This window comes from Psammomys obesus, unplaced genomic scaffold, assembly GCF_907164565.1.
Source record: "Psammomys obesus unplaced genomic scaffold, mPsaObe1.curated_primary_1811, whole genome shotgun sequence".
NCBI classification, from domain to species: domain Eukaryota; kingdom Metazoa; phylum Chordata; class Mammalia; order Rodentia; family Muridae; genus Psammomys; species Psammomys obesus.
Genome location: NW_026596155.1, coordinates 6,308,982 through 6,326,564, shown reverse-complemented (window position 1 = coordinate 6,326,564; position 17,583 = coordinate 6,308,982). Strand labels below are relative to the sequence as shown.

At 43.8% G+C, this 17,583-nt stretch overlaps 1 protein-coding gene across 1 annotated transcript in view; it reads right to left on the bottom strand.

Moving 5' to 3' along the window:
• Antxr2 (ANTXR cell adhesion molecule 2) overlaps positions 1-16,625 on the bottom strand; it is a 130,846-nt gene extending 114,221 nt beyond the window's left edge. The window contains exons 1-3 of the mRNA XM_055594630.1: positions 15,844-16,625; positions 15,065-15,136; positions 12,975-13,046 (exon numbers count right to left, since the gene is read on the bottom strand). Coding sequence (XP_055450605.1) covers positions 12,975-13,046; positions 15,065-15,136; positions 15,844-15,995 — 296 coding nt within the window. The 5' untranslated portion in view covers positions 15,996-16,625. The remainder of the gene's footprint in view (positions 1-12,974; positions 13,047-15,064; positions 15,137-15,843) is intronic.
• Between the last annotated feature and the right edge of the window lie 958 nt (positions 16,626-17,583).

Sequence of the window (17,583 nt, the reverse complement as noted above, 5' to 3'; positions counted from 1 at the left end):
ATATCCATATTCAAATTTTAAAACGTAGTCTCTTACGTCATTTTACTTAACTAATTAACTTGCCCTTTCCATGTCTCAGTGAGGCTTGAGTTTGCAGTAGCTGCCTCTGCCTTCTATTGTTAATGTAGTCACCTGTTCTGAACCTGCTCTTTACTATAATGCCTCCTGCAAAATAAATGCTCAATAAAACTTTCAAGTCTTCCATAGGAAATAATCATAGTTCTGCAGATGACGCAGTAAACACCACAGTGTATAAGGTCGTTTTGTGTAAACCTTTATGGCTAAGATCTATGGAGACAACGTGAAACTGATTCTGTCTGAGTGCCGATGAATATCAAATGCTTGGTACTTCCCCGAAATGAGTGGCAGTGTGTCCTCAAGCATTAATGTTTTCTGTCAAAAGGGAGAGAGACAACTGATGTGCAAGCTTACACAAACAGAATCTGTGTGGTAAAAATAGCCATCCATTGGCTCAGGCCCACTCACCACGGCATGTGAGAGCCAGAAGCATGAGCAAGACTGAGTAGAAGGAACCCACCAGTGTGGGATTCACAGTCTTTTCCAGCCCCTGCTAGTTCACATGGGGTAACAGAGAACACATCAAGGCTTCCTGTCCCTCATGTGCCTGCCACCTGCAAGCTACTCCATGCTGCATGGTGGTCCTTCATTTTTATGTTACAAAGACATGCAGGGAAAGTGCTCCTTTTCCAGAGCCAGTGACGTGGGCACACATGACACAGACGTGAACCAGCTACAACAGACCAAGACGGGGCAAATATCAAGGGGCTTCAAACAACACATGAGAGTCTCAATCAGCAAACAAAAAGCAAAATGATGCTCTATATAAAGAACAGAATTCTCGAATGCTCAATGCTATGACAAAGACTCTAAAGGAGAATGAGGAGAAATGGGAAGAAAATTAAGATCGAGAAATGGTGGGTCTGTCATGTCATCTTGAAAGCCCCATTTCGCTGGGCATGGCTTTAATCCTGCATCTTCAACTGCAAGGACAGATAATACTGAAACCACATCAGTATTTGTTTGAAGCTGTTGCCAAGGCTACTGCAATCAAGTAAAAGCTGTGAGGCCCCACAGCTGCAGAACTGTTGTCACCTTTCAAGAGTTGCTAAGCACTTCCTTCTTTCTGCTTTTTACAGCTATGTCAACTTTAACTCCAAATGTGGATTCCTCATTTTTCTTGCTCATTGAAAATTAAACAAGAAACAGGACAGGAGCCTACCATAGAGGGACTCTAAAAGACTTTACTTAGCAGTATATCAAAGCAGAAGCTGAGACTGATAATCAAACTTTGGGCAGAGTACAGAAAAAGATACGAAAGAAGGGGTACTTAGTAAGACCTGGAAAGGACAGGAGCTCCACAAGGACTAAATATGTCTGGGCACAGGGGTCTTGTCTGAGAGCGATTCTCCAATCAAGGACCATGCATGGAAATAACCTAGAACCCCTGCTCAGACATAGCTCATGGCAGCTCAGTGTCCAAGTGGGTTTTCCCTAGTAAGGGGAACAGGGATGTCTCTGACATGAACTCAGTGGCTAGCTCTTTGACCTCCCCATCCCCTGTGGGAAGAACAACCTAGCTAGGCCACAGAGGAGGACATTGCATTCAGTCCTGGTGAGACCTGATAAGCTAGGGTCAGATGGAAAGGGAGGAGGATCTCCCCTATCAGTGGACTTAGAGAAGGGCAGGGAGGATTGAGGGAGGAAAGGAGGAAGGGATTAGACGGGAATGGGGAAGGGGGCTACAGCTGGGATACAAAATAAATAAACTGTAGTTAATATTAAAAATTAAAAATTTTTTAAAAGAAAAGAAAATAGATTCTTTTCTCATACAATACCTCTTGATTATATTTTCCCTTCCCTCTACTCCTCCCAGTTCTTCTCCACCTCTTATCCAGATCCACTCCTTTTCTGTCTCGCATTAGAAAAGAACATTCTTCTTGAAGCTCCTATGTCAACTTTTTATCTTGTCCCGACTGCCAAGAAGCCCACAGTAAATGTCTTTGTCACAAAGATAGCTTAGTCACAAAGTTCCTATACCTAGCCTCTTGTTTAATCTTTTCTAAGATCTTGCCTAGAGTTCCATGATTTATCAAGGTATTTATGCCCTAAGAAGACTCAAGCGTGTTTTGGGAACTCTTTATTAAACATCTGTCTATTTGTTTGTTTAATTGAGAACCAGGGAACAAAACCTCATAATTAACTAGAGAAAGGTGAAGAGAAAAGACAAAGAGGAGGGGAAGGGCAGGGGATGAGGAGACAGGAGAGAAGCTAGACACTGACTATTACATGAAACATTGGAGTCTCGAAGTATCACACAAACATGTCTGCTGAGGAGAAAGGAAAGTGGGGAAAGAAAGGGAAGGGAAAAGTGGGGAAAGGTCAGATTGAGAGGGGAAAGGGGTACCTCAGTGTACTATATTAAGGACGTCCTATCTTACCTGATTTTAAAACTGCCCATGTTTTTGGAGGGCTCCTTCCCTTACCGAGTTTACTAGTCGGTTCTACTGGAGGGGTCTGGACTAAACAGGCTTGTCTCTTAAACAATAAGCTAGGGTTTCTGAAAAGCCTGGCATGGCTCCAAATGGACATAGACTGATAGAAAGTACATAAATTAATTTCAAAGCCAACCTTGTTTCCTCAACTGTAAAACATTTTCTGATGGAGCCTTCATGAGAGTTAATGGTGACTAATAAGTGCTCAGTGGCACTGATCACAGCTACTGGTAATGTCAGCCATTTCCCTGTTAGAATAATTTTGTTCACCTAGTTCACCATCTTCCTGACTCCAAGCCCAGCTCTCACAACACAGGATCAAAAGAGGAAGCAGAGACAAAACAGGAAGTAGAGACAAAAGAGGAAGTAAAAGAAAAATGAGAACAGTTATATCAAAGCCTTGTCAAGGGGAAGATGAACTATGTCTGGCCTCCAAATTCACAGGTACCACAACAGCAAATTCAATCAACTGCAGACTGAATTCTTTCTTTTTTTAATGTGCATTGGTGTTTTGCATGCATGCATGTCTGTGTAAGGGTACCAGATTCCCTGGAATTGGAGCTACAGACAGTTGTGAGCTGCCCTGTGGGTGCCCGGAATTGAAGCACTGAGTCCTCTCTCAAGTCCCCTGTATTATTTCTTTAACTCATGATCCTCCTGATGTAACTTCCAGGCACATTAGTTCACAATGTCAACCCCCATGCCCACTTGTAAAAACCTATCATGACTGGGCAGGTACAGGCTTTTGTTCTCATCATTAGTCTGAAAAACAGCTGTAGGGTGGCATAACAATTATTTGCATAATGTTAGCTACAACAAGTAACCTACAGATGGTTGCAAGCATTCAGGAGGATAAGTGTGGGCTACAAGCAAATACTACTGTCTTATTCAAATTATTTGAGCATGTGTGGGTTTTGGTATGTGGAAGTGGTACCAGAAGCAATACTTCCACAGATACCAAAGGCAATTTATTATGAGAGGCCATCTAATGAGGGAGGATGACCCAGGGATTGGAGTAAATCAGAGACGAATTAAAAACCTGGATCTGGGAGTGCTATACTGTATACCCATAAGCAGTTATTTGACTTTCCTGATTCCAGTTTCTACACCAATAAAACATGAATAGTAATGTCTGTCTGGAATTTTGTTTTCATTAATTCTAGAGATAAATGACATCATTCAGTAGCACTAAGCTTTCAGAACACAGCAGAGGGCTTCAACAGAGATGAGAAAGGAGAAGGGCCCAGTGCCGAAGTATTCACATTTCCCCTTTAGACCCCTCTGATGCTCTTTTAGAAAACCTGCAAACGGTGACACAAGCTGGACTCCTGAGGTCATAATAGGTGAGCTGATGGGCCTAGAGCCAGGCTGTGCAGCCTCAAAGCATGTGAGCCTGAGGCAGTTATCTAGTGCTTGTAGCCTTCAGCTGCCTCATATGAGACTTAATGTAACAGTGATAAGAACACACCAGAGCTCCTCGAAAATCAGGTGAGTTCGCACACGCAATGTACTTGCTACATGTTATGTTGAGAGTTACTGTTCCTTTGTTATACGGTTTCCATCAGGGATAGACAAGGTCAACTGATAGTCAACCCTCAATTCTTTCATCATTGCTCTCTGAACCAAATGACAAACCCGTCACTGAGCTCAAACATGAGACCTTGGCCTTAACTGGCAGCTCTTGTGTGGATGAGTACTTATGGCAAGTGCAGTAGTCTCCCTGGTCCTTCATTCCCACTGTGTGAAAACAGATGTCATCCAGTGACATTGTGAAGCTGGTTTAAAATTAAAGGAGCTGTTGCATGGAGAGCCTCCAGGGTGATGCGAACACTTCACCATTACCGACGGTTATTACTTATTCAGTTATACTCCTGCTTCTGTATCCATAGTAGAACTTAAGTATGAATGATCAGCCTAGTTCATCAGCCTGCACACCTCACTTGAAAACCTCTCTCACTGTCTATTAGGGTTTTTGTTTGTTTGTTTTTGTTTGGAGCACACAAGGAAGAACTCTTAAGTTGTGTGTATGTCGAGAAACTGCAAATAGTATGCACAATGTGTTCTAGCTATATTCCCTTGGATTGTAAATATAAACAATTTCAAAATGTGCAAAATGCCTTGTGGAACTGCAGTAACCTCTAGCAAACACATAGCTCCATGCCTTCACCTAACACTAGCTGTTTTCACACACTATTCATGCTTAAGTCCCTGGGAGTTTGGATTTGATAGCACTACCCAAACTGGAGAAGAAGAAAGGGAATATGCTTATCTATTATAAACTGAGGAAAGAAAGGAACAGTAGCAAATGGAGAATGTGCTGCTCCTAAGAAAGATACTGCTTTACACAAAAGGCAAAGAGGAGCGCGAGAAGGGTTAATGACTAATAAGAAAGAAAAGACATACGCCAGAGGAGTTCCTAGTGAGACAGGTACAGAGGCACCAAAACAGTGCACATTATGGCCTTTGCTCTAGATGGAAAACCCTATTGCTAAAAGACACCATTCACTTTGTATGTAGGACATAACCTGGAACTAAGCATGGAACTCTGTCCTGGTGGCTAGTTCATATCATGTCAGGGGTTGCTGTGCAGGCTCCAGGGAGAGAAAAACATCAACGGTCTTACCCAGCACTGGATCCTACATGCCACAACAGCAGCCAACCCAACAAAATGTATCCAGCTGGTGCAATACCAGCATACAGTTATGGATCCATAAACTACTATCTGGTTGGCTATGAAACCTTCTTCATAGGACTTTATGTCTGGAGCTGTAGGCCTTCTCAAAAGCTTATGACTGGATAGACCATAGGTACTAGGAGAACTAACTATTGTTTTGATGTCAAAGTGCATTCTGTAATAATCATGCTTAGATCAATAGAACTGATATCAACTCTGGTCAGAAAATCTTTTGTCAGTGGGTGATGGTTAATGCAGAGTGCCAAGTATAAATAATATCAATAGGCAGACCTAAAAAAGATCATACTGAGTGAGGTAGCCCAAACTCCGAAAGACAAATGATTTATGCTCTCTCTCATGTGAAGCTCCTAGCTCCAAATCCTCCTATACAACGTAGAGTAAATGCAGAAACCAGGAAAGTATAAAGTCTAGCTCTGGCCCCCTCTTCATCAGAGAGGCTTCTCTTCACAGCAAATGGAGACCATCCCGGATACCAGAGCCAGACATAGTGCTGAGATCAACAGATCATAGAGATCCCAGCCCCAATGGAGATGACTATATTACAGCTTCTGCATCCATGGCTCAGGGAACATTGAGGAAGAGGAGGTGGAAAGATTCTAAGAGCCATACTACTAAGAAGTCTGCTGTGAATTTGTGTCTCCTAGAAATGGCTCATAAACAGTGACAGTATCATGTTAAAGCAGAAGCAGGAATTTTTTTTTGTGCGGGGCAGTGGGAGGACCCTACAGGCAACTAATGACTGCTGACAGAAGGGGAACTGGCCTCTCCCAAGGAATGTCCCCTGTCGTTAGCTGTCCAGTGAAAAGTAGTCAGCCTTGAAACTATATACACACAAATAACAAAACTGGACTTAGCAGATTAGTGTGTGTGTGTGTGTGTGTGTGTGTGTGTGTGAGAGAGAGAGAGAGAGAGAGAGAGGGTGTGTGTGTGTGTGTATAATCAAAGAAAAAAAGACTATCAACCTGAAAGGAAGGCATAGCTGAAAGGAAGCAACCTGAAAGGAAGGGGCCAGCAGGAGGAAGTGGGCAGTTAATTGCTGCCTAAGCTTTCTTGTGAATCGGTAAGTAACTGAAAGAAGAAAGGACATCGAAGAGTCGGATTTGAGGGCAAAGAGGCAGCTAGGTCAGTCTTGCTGCATGCTTGCCAGGCCTGCATTCGTGAGGCTAACTGTGCATGTATGATGTACAATTCACTTCCCGGGACTCATCGACCAAGCTGGCCCATGGAAAGGCAGAGACAGGCAGATCCCTGGGACCAGTGGGCCACTCAGTCTGGCCTACAGGCTAAGCATCTGGTCCTAGTGGGAATCTTTGTACCTAGAAAAACAAGATAAAATGGCCATTTGGAGGGAAAGCACTCAAGGTTTACCATGCACCTACAAGAAGTGTCAGATGTGGCATTCCCATTCACGAAGTGTCCCTCAGTCCCAATTCTTAGAAATAGTCTCTACGGTTCTTGGGTGACCCTGTTGGAGTTCTGATTTTGTTTTCTGAGTCATTTTTTTTTCTTTTTTCCTAAAAAAACTTGTTTACATGTTGATTTCTTCCTTCCCATGGGGAGTCCAGGGCCCAGAGGCTTGTTCAAACCATGCTGACAATTTGTGATCCTTGTATATAAAATGATGATCCACTCCGCTGAACAAAAGTCAGAAGCACACATTTTTTTTTTCCAAAAAAAAAAAATCTTTTTCAAAAAAGGATCCTACGTGCTTTAGATTATACTCAGGGTGAAACCCATGCCTGGGACTCTTAGGAGTGCTACCATTTACCTGAGAGGGTACACAGTACACCTTTTAGAGTCTTGAAAGTGCCATCAGTTAGACGAAAGCATGTATTAGACGATCAACTCAAATCTCTCTTTCAGAAATCAATAAAATGTCTTTGTTCTGCATGCTCTGATTTCAAATAGGATGCCACACTTTGCAGGCAGCACTCTAGCTCAGTCGGCTTTCACAAGACTTTAAACTAGCCAAGCCCTTCGTCAAAGGACACTGGGTTATGAAAGAGAGTTCTATTCTTAAACCTACCAATCTTGGCTATATACACCATGACCACATGGTGCTTCAAAGGGGAAAAGCTGTTTCCTCAACAGGGCTCCCCCCTCTGTCTCATCACCATGGCTCCATCCTCTCTCTCTTCACCATGGGTGGCTGAGAGAAGACTGAAGTCCTCAATCGGCTTGATTGGCTTGCTGCAAGTCTCCTTATCAACACACACACACACACACACACACACACACACACACACGTGTGTGTTGTTTACACTTCCGTTTTCAACATTCGACCAACTTTTCCTCAACTACCTGCCAGGCTCACCTCTGCTTCTGCCTCCAGCAGCAATGTAAATGCTGCCCTTCCAGACGCTGCAATCATTCTCCCCAAGGACATTCACCTCCCACTCTGCTCACACTCTCCTCTTTGGTTTTCTAATGGTGCATTTCAAACTACCCAAAAATGAGCAGTATGAAGATGCTGTCACTTCGAACCATGCTGCTCCCTGATGGGGCAGGTCTGACTCACCCCATGTTCCTCAAAAACCTGCGGTAACGAGGAGGCTTGAGAGGACCCCACTCCATGGGGTTGGTAACGTGGAACTAGTGCCAACGTGGGTAAAGAATGGCCCTGAACTCAGCTCAGCCTGTGCCTGGTTCTACGCCACGTAGGTAGCCTGGGCTCGGCTCCAGCACAGTGGTTTCTGGGTTGTCACACTTTTATATTGTGAATGTTTTCCAGGACCATGACAGAGGGAGTTCCCATATCTTCCTATGTCATGGGCCTGGAACTGGAGCTGACGGATTTCATGTCCATGTCTCCTGAATCTTTCGATCGGTCAGTCACAGATTTTAGAAAACATGTGAATGTGTAGGTATGTTATAATCTATCATCTTAGGACACGGCAGACTCTCACTATAATTTGTATAAAATCTTGCCTATTGCCTTCTTCAAATATCATCCGAAGCCCTACATTTGTGGCACAGAATCTGAATCAGTAAAACCAAAGGAGTGGTCCAGGATCTGAAAATATCTGCTCACCAAGTTCCACGTTAGTCTGATGTTATAAAAGGTTTCTCCAGTTCAGTCTGCATTTTCTAGTACTTCAGCCTTGACATTCATTCCTGCTGCACTTTTTCATATTATCACTTAATTCCCTCAGTCGCTTACCACCCTACTGAAGCTCTGTAAGTGGCCCCTGCATTTTGCCACTTTTGTGTGTTCCAGTTTTATCCTCCAGGCATAAATAAAAGTGTGCTTCATTTTCTAAGACAAGCTCATAGAGCAAAGTAACTATTAGTATATCCATCAGCAGAACCTAGCAGTTGCCATGACCAGACCCATCAGGAGGGCAAGTCTGTGGCCAAAACAGAGACTTCTAAACAGATTTCCCTAGTAGAATATTTGTTTTAAAAAAAAGGGGGGGCGGGGGAAGAGAAAGAAACAAGCCAAGTGTGGTCACATACTCTCCCCAGTTCACTAGTTTGTAAGAACAGAGTAATGCAGAAGATGGTGACGTTTTCAAATGATGACAGGTTATTATTCATTTCAAAAATACCGAAGGGGAACAGGGGCAACGTGAGTCAGTACAGCACATAGGCCAGGGTGAGGGTGAGTATCAGCCTGAGCTCAGTGAGTGGGACTTCTTGAAGTCTTTGACCTTGTTAGTAAGCCGGCAAAGGATGAAGCTGGGATAACCTTCAACTCCAACTCCACCTTAGCCCCTTTCCCACCCAATCAGTAACACATGAAGAAAAAGAAAACAGCTATGAAAATACTAAAGGTGCAAAATCGCAGGCAGGCGATAGATAGCAGCAAAGAGAGAAAAACAGGCAGTCACAAACATTCCGGTGCGTCCAGTATGTGCTAAGGCCTTAACCAGACCTTCACAGTCACCTCAGCACTGCTGGAAGGTGGGGACAGTTAGCTCCTTCCACGCAACTCAGGACTTGGGCCCAAGAAGTTAAGTAACTCCCCAATGTCATCAGTAACTACACAGCTCCTGTGTCTACTTAACCCATGGTCCAACCTTTTCACTATCGAGGAGAATACGGGCTCCACAAACTGAGTACGTTCTATAGCTCAATGCCTTTTGTCAGTTCTTCCCTTCCACTCTGATTCCAAGCCTGCGGCCCATGGCTGGAGGAGTCAGTAAGGTTTCTGACTTCTAACTCAAGCATTCTAAAGGCTTTCCTACAAATGTATTCCTCCTGTATACATGAAGATTGAGATTATGACGACTCTCCACATGTTCCGTCTCCTGCCTACACCAGCATCGTTAACCCTTTATTGTTCATCTTCTAGCCTCCTACACCATGTTTTTGAACATATACAATTCATTAAAACCTATTTTCATTTCACAAAACAAAATCATGTTAAGTGTTCTGCAACTTGATTTTTCATTTACTGTATATCTTATACATATTTTGATTTAATCAACTGTAATGACTTCATGGTATTACATACTATTTAAATATTATAACTATTAAAATTTTACCAATTGATGAGCATACACATTGTATATAGTTTCTCATTATTACAAATAATTCTTTGCTGTCCAATTTTGTACCTATATCTGTCTTGCTGAGCCAGGGCAAAGAGTGGAATTTCTTACTTGAAACTTTCTTTTTTTTTTTTTTTTTCTTTTTTAAATAGATACTGAAAACTTTTTCTGCCAAAGATGATATGCTAATTTATAAGCTATCAACTCTCTGTTTCTCTCTCTCTCTCTCCCATACACCCAAACATACACACACACAAAAATTAGATTACAACCTTTGTGGACTCTAAACCCCACATACAAAGCAGAGAAGCAGGCAGGTAGGTAAGTGAATCAATGGCCTCATGGGAACAGAAGAAAGCTGAGTGTGCTCCAGATTAAAGTACTTACTGTAATAAAAATTTAAGCAATGGGTATATAAAGTGTGTAAGTGAAACTTGTCTGCTATGATTATGAATTTGTAGATTTACTTAGCACTGAACATCGTAAAATCATAACATGTCTGTGTTATGCACAGCCCTGGAGGAATTACTCATTGCCTTCCCACCTTGCTTCATCTCTTCAGCATCCCCTAAGAAACATGAAAAAACTACTTCTTGCATTTGCCACGGTACTGAAAATTAACAGTAACACAACCAAAATTGTGAGCCTCTCTGTACTTTTCTTTTGCTTAACTACTGCTTTTCAGTTCATACGCTTAGATCTGTTTGTGCATGTGTGCTCGCTAACCCTCAGGGAAGTGAGTTACAAGCAGTGAGGATTCTGGTTTCAAGGTTTTAATACGAAGATCTCCATGTGTCTTGGAAACAGTTGTCCACTGATCTTTCATCTCAACTATTTCCCTAAATTTAAAACTGTAGAATGATCCTACATGCAAAGACAGAGAATCGTAGTAACTGGATACTGACTCAATTATTAGAAACAGCAAAGTGGCAGCTTAGAAGGAAGCGGTCCTTTTTATAGGAGATTGTTCTACAACATATAAAATACTCAGCCCATTGTCTTATTTGGATTGTCACAGTAACTCTAAGGAAACATGGCAGGCTGTCCATCTGTGTTCTATGGACAGAAACTCTGACACTGAGTAAGGGATTCATCTCGTTTTGTTTGTGCGCATGTACTTGGAAGTCAAAAGCAACCGTGGGCATCACACCTCAGACACTATTCACTGGTTTTCTTTTGTTTTTTGCTTTGAGGCAGAGTCTCTTGTTGGTCAGAATCGCCCAAAGAACCTCTCTGCCTCTGCCTCTCCGCTGCTGATTTGAGACGCATACACCTCCATTACCAGCTTTTTTACACAGTTTCTGGGGATGGAATTCAGGTTTTTAAGCTTGCATGCATGCATTTTACTGACCAGGCCATTTCCCCAGCTCCAAACCTCTTATCTCGCAAACAATCCTGGGTCCTTTCTCATACTCATCACCTTCAATGCTTGCAAGTATGTTGTAAGGTTGGAGTTACTTTTGTCATCATCGCCATCATCATACAGATGAGAAAAACTGAGTCATAAGGAGTTTGTTATTAAGCAACTTATCCTTGGTCCCTCAACTAGAGGAGGGATAGGATTCAAACTCAAGTAGTCTTTGCGTAGTAACTCTTAATTGTGTCACGATGTTGCCTCTCCTCCCACCTATTTCAGTTCCTTGTGCATTGGCTTTAACCACTGACAAAGGACAAAGTGTCTTGAGCTTACATAAAAGACTTAAGTCCCCTCCATACATGTCTAAACATTATCAGTTTGGGCAGCCAGTGACTGTGTTTCATCTTCAGAGTGATGGAGGACCCATATGCAAAGCGCCTAGCAGAAACCCTGGCACAATGTATGTAGCAGTCGGTTACTGAGTCTTTGACAGGCCTGGCATTGTGCTAAATGCTCTGCTGTATATATATGAATGTCATGAATATTAAAATTGTGTCTTTCTTTCTTGACATGCTAGATACAAACCAGACTCTGGGAATTAAACTGGACAGTAAAGACATTTCCTTCTCATAAAACCAAAAATTCTTTTTGTATTGATGCACATATAGAACTATGTTCATGGGTTATAAATAAGGAACTGTAATCGTTGAGAACCGCATGTTCATAATAAACGAAGGAGGCAAAATACAAATGAGGCTACTGAAGCCCTGAGCTGGACTCAGAACCTAGAGAGGGGTTTCCTCTCCAGGAAAAAGAAAACGAAGCACAAGGGTTACGTGTAAACACATGCACATGGACATATTTTAGTAGACATATTTTCTAAACTAAGCCAATAAACTGTAAAGTTATCTCCTTGAGCCCTTTTCAAATATTGTGCTTTCTTCATCTTTTGAAACTGAAAGCTCAAGAAAATAAGTGTTAATGTATATTAACTGAGTTTTGCAATAAAATAAAAACTATTGTCACATTATTTTCCAGAAGTTCACATAATCAAAGTACAGAAATCACCTTTACTTAAAGCTATAGATCAGAAAGGGGTGATTCCAAAATGACGTTACCTCACTCGTTCATTCACCAAGTATTCACTAAACAAGGCCTTACACACTCTGTGTTAGATGAAATGAGGCAACAGTGAAGAAGAGCATCCCATTCCTGACTATAGAATTCATAGTCTAGTAAGCCAAAGTAACCGCAGAAAAAGCAGCTCTGAATGGATATTTCCAAAGTGTCATAATATGATGATATATCAAAGAGCATAGAAATGGTCACAAGAAATACTATGACACTGGACAGGAAAGCCATGTTCAACGCACTGAGGGGTAGCAGTGAGTGTGTGCATGGGGGGTGCATGTGTGTGCATGTGTTCGTGTGTGTGTGTGTGTGTGTGTGTGTGTGTATGTGTATGTGTGTATTCTTGTAGAGTTAAATATGTTGAACATCACTGACATTCAGAGAAAGACTGAAAATCTGCAATATCTGCTGAACCTAATAAATTACTAAAATGCATCCATCTCTCCTCCTTCAAATTCCTCTCTGACTCCACCTTCTCACTAATGAAGATGTACAGCTGCTCATAGGAAGAGAGGGAGAAAGGCGGGAAACGGTGAATACGCAACGGAGGCAGGGATCTGGGCTCTGGTCTACAATCTGTATAAGTAACATTGATTTTCAGATGATCTACTCCTTCACATGACTCACACCGCCCCCCGCCCGCCCCCCCACTACTGCAGAGCACTGAACTTTCTGTGCATTCGCTGGATCCCACTGAGAGGCCTGAATCACCGCTTGGCAATATCAGTCATGTCTTTATGATTCATCTCTACTAAAAGCCTGCATTGAAATAATAATGCACTAACCTGTCTCCAGTTAATGGCAAAATAATGGTTGCTCGAGAAGAAAACACGATGAAGGACAATCTCATTTCAGGGCTGCAAAATAAGGGAAGAGGCAGTTAAAACATTTTTAAAAGAAAGAAATATTGATACAATACAGAGGCAGAGCCAGGGAGTCTCATTGCAAATTAGTCTCACAGAACAGTCACCCTTTCCCTTAAATGGAACTCTCTAAGTAGATCAACAAACGCTGCTCAGCATTACTGTCTGAGTTCCATTTCTTTTTATGTAGCTGGTGCTTGTCTGGTCCCAAAACACTCCTCCATGAAATACTGGGGCTTACATCTAGACTGGAAAGACTCTAGGCTGCTGCAAAATTCTTTCCTAGAAACAAATGATTCTTCCTTTTATCTTCCACTTCATCTCTCTGCAGGAGGCCACGCCCTTCAGAGTAACTGATTTCAAAACTACTCATAGCTGGAGAGAAGCCAGTTTGACCCAATGGTCAGAGTTATGATAAGAGTCCAAACAAAATCCACAGTAAAACGAGAATGCTTACGGCGTTAAAAAAAAATCCCCTTTTTATTTGGCATTTTCCACTTTCCAGTCTATCTTCTAGGATTGAGGAAGTGGTGTCACAGCTTGTATCTAGAAAAGTGCGTACTAATGTTGCTAAATCTGAAACTGAGATTGGGGATGAAGGTCAGGGTTATCTCAAAAACTCCCAGATACTGTAGCACTGTGCTTGTCAGTAGTCATCTTTTATTCATTTCCTGCAACATATAATTAGTAACTGAGTAACTAAAGTTGAGCCAGAGAACAGTATATGCTGTAGAAATCCAACTTGCAAACCAGACTCAATGAATAAGAGCCTTGTTTTCTTCAGATGTTACAGTGCCATAATCCATTGCTTCTGATTAACACTGTATGACACTCCCAGCACATTCTAGGATTGAATCGGAAATTTATAAACAATTGTCTATTCTGCTTTGACAATCACAGATATGGGCCCTTGTTTATTTTTCTTTCCTGGACTGTTTTACCTCAGACTCTGTCCAGGAACCACAGTGCTATCTTTGGCTGCTGAAGCAGGAGACTGATGACTGAACACGGACAGGCATACATTTTTATAGGGATAGTTCTACTGCTGCCAATAACCAAAGCGGGGATTGCCTAGGCCTCTACAGATTGTTTGAAGTTACTTTTGCAACATGACTTTCAAAATGTTTTGATCATCCAAGCCTGTTTTACAGAAAACATTTGGGCTAACAAGACTGAAGGAGGCAATATTTAATGACACAGTTCCTATTCGTGTCCTTTCCATTATCCTGATAAACTCGCACTTGTTCCTGGCATTTTTTTTCTTTAGTTCCAAAAATAAATAAATAAATAAAAATAAGGAGAGGGGAGCCACAAAAACATGGTATTCAGGGTTGTTTTAAAATAGGGGATGCCACTAATTCCTAGTTACTTCTAAAGAGAGTAAGCTGGATTTACCAGCAGCCATGCTTTTTATAGGCAAGGAAAACAGTGTTTGCTGGTGACGCCTCCTGCATATAGAGAACAGCTAAATTTTAAACCAGCCGCACACCCACACACTGTGTAAACAGGACTCGCTTCTTTAAACACACACACACACACACACACACAAGTGCCTTTTCTGCTAGTGGGCTATTAACACATGTTCATTTAAAGTTTTCCACATTTTTTTCCCTTTTCAATGTGGACGTTTACAGTGCTAAGCATGTGGAACTGAAAAGATAGGATGGATACTATTAGCATAAGATTTATTTTTTTAATGTGATAAATTATGAGAAAGCATAACTCAAACTCAAAACAGATGAAAGTTTGAAAAGGAAAAGACATTAAGAGTCGTATTTGAAGATGTTTCCCCAAAGCCCGGGCCAAGTTTCTGGGAGCCAGATGAAATGAACTTCCAAGGGACAGCTGAAAGATAGGACAGTACCCCGTGTGTGTGCGAGGGCCACCTTGAGACCTTTAAAAGTCAACACTTGGGGAAAGGTTTTCCTTGCAAAGAGTTTCAGAACAGGGAAGCCCAGCCCTTTGGTCAGTTTCCTCTCCAATGCCAAGAAGAGTGAAATGGGGAGACATACCTCACAAATCTCTCTGTAAGCTGGTGGACAAAGTTATAAATTTCAATCCAGTTATTTGCCACACTCCCAGACCTGAAAAAAAAAAAAAAAAAAATGAAGATAAACTGATCACAGAAACAAAACATGGGCCTGAAATGCAAACATTTCTTCGGTTCTATAGTGGGGAGTCAGGGGCCTGGCCCCCTCTGCAAAGCCAAGTACATGTTCATGGTGGGAGCAGAAACTTCGTAGTGTCTGGGCTGAGCCAAGGAAGCCAGGAAGACCACACTTCTTTTGGGTGCAACTTGCTTGCGAATTGTTTAGAGACCCGGCTTTCAAAATAAAAACACAAGCCCTCATTTCTCAGGAAATGCAAACCACATTGGGTATATTACGGGTTTTGTTTGTTTGTTTGTTTGTTTTTCTTTTCCTGGCTCCCATGAAAGCGCTGTGATCAGGACAAAACTGGGCAAACTTTAGAGGAGTGTGATAAAGAGACCCAGGAGCCGGAAAAAAAAAAGTTCCTGAGATGAAACATTCTACAGGTAGCCATACTCCCAATTTCCAAGAGACCCCAGGACCAAAAGCTTTACCTTTGGAGAACCAAGCCCTGCGCTCCCACAACCGCTATTCCTCTCCAGCCAACTAGCTTGCTTCTTGACCGTTCAAAAAGCAACAGGCACCCTTAGGGAGAGTTCCCACCTCCCTTCCCTAGAACCCAAACACATCTCAACTTCAGTCGCTGCTGGCCCACGCTGCTCTCGCTGGAGACCCTGGCCCTACAATCCTCTTTCACTCACTTGTCCAGGACGAAGTACAGATCGAAGGCTTTTTTGCAAGAGGGCTGTTCCTCAGCTCGCAGCAAAGATCCCGGACCGCCCACAGCCAGCAGCCACAGGCAGGGGAACAGCCAGCTCCTAGGGCTGCGCGGCCGGAACCGACCCGCCACCATCCTGTAGCCCGAGCCCGGCGGCTCCCTCACAGCCCCTTGGGCTCCGGGGTCTGAGCTCCGGGCTTCGGCGAGCAGAGATGCGAAAGAGGCGGAGTCAGCAGGGACTCAGCCCGGGGTCAGGGGCTGAGCGGGGCTGGGACACCCGCTCCAGGCTCAGCGCCACCCGGCAGCTGCCACCATGAAGGAGAGAGAAGGAGGTCCTGGGAGGACAAAGGGAGTCTCCGCGGCCGCCACAGCTGCCGCCGGAACTCTGGACAAATCCCAGTGGACTCGCGGTCCGGTCCTCCCCCTCCGGATTCCGGGAGAGTTGCTGCAGACAATGAGGCCCGCGGTTGCGGCTCTCAGGCTAAGTTCCTCCGCGGCCTCGGGCCGAGTGTCTAGCGCCCACCCTGGACCGAAGGGCTGAAGTCTAGCTGCCCGTGGCGAGCTGCGGGACAGGCGCCAGGGGACCCCACGATCGCCTCGGAAACTCAGCCGAGTCCTCCTCTTCCGCTTCTCCTCCTCCTCCGACCGCCCAACTCCTCGCGGCACTTTACAACTTTCTTGCCAGGGCCGACCGTGGCGCAGAGCCTCTGCAGCCGCGGATGCTGAGCGCCCCGGGGAGCGCCTGGACGCCGGGCACCCCAAGCTCTCGACGCGCTGACCTCTGCTCGGTGGAGGCCCTGCGAGCCCGGGGGCGGGGCGCCAGGAGGAAGCCCGCAGAGCCACACAAGCACACTTAGGGGTTCGTGCTGAGCGGCGGATGACTAAGGGCTGCCAGATTTCGGAAGAGAGAGAGAGAGGCGTTCTGAAAAACAAATGTCCTCTAGAAACTAAACATACCCAGCTCTCCCGCAAGCCTGGCCCCGGGGCCGTTTTTTTTTTTTTTTTTTTTTTTTTTCTCCCCAGCTGTGCTGCAACAGCCCTCCGCGTGGTTTACAGACTCAAGACCAGCTGTCTCGGGGATAATGATGGCCTTATGCCTCATCGCTCCGCACCCCTCATTCATCACACACCGACTTAGTGACGCAGGCCTTCGTGTTTAAGAAAGGGGACTTCCTCTTTTTTTCCCTATTTATTTTTTCCCATTTCTCATTGAATCTTTGAAAATTTCATGTGACATGTATTGATCACATTCGCCCCCAACACCACCCCTAACTCCTTTTAGATTGACCCTTACCACCCTTTGCACGCACCCCTTAACTTCATATCCGTTTCTTTTTTTTTTCTTTTTTCAATAACCCGTAGACTCCAATTTGAGCTGTCCATAGACTCCTGGGTCTGTGTGGGGCCATCCTGTCATGTCCCGAAGATAATGCTTTGCTCTGGTTCTCCTCGACCTCCTAACTCAGAATCTTCTCACTCACCCTCACCCCCACCCTTTCTGGATTGACCCTTATCATTGAGTAGGGCTTATATGTGCCTTTTGTGGCTAGGCACTCCGCTGGCATTTCGTCTCTTCGATCTGACCACTTTGTGAGTTTCTGCATTAACCACCATTCTTGCGCAAAGAAACTTCCCTGATGAGGTCGAAGAGTTGCACTGGTCTACCAGCAGAGATGTGCAAATGTGGAGGGCAGTACAGCAAAATACACTCTAGGTACCCAGC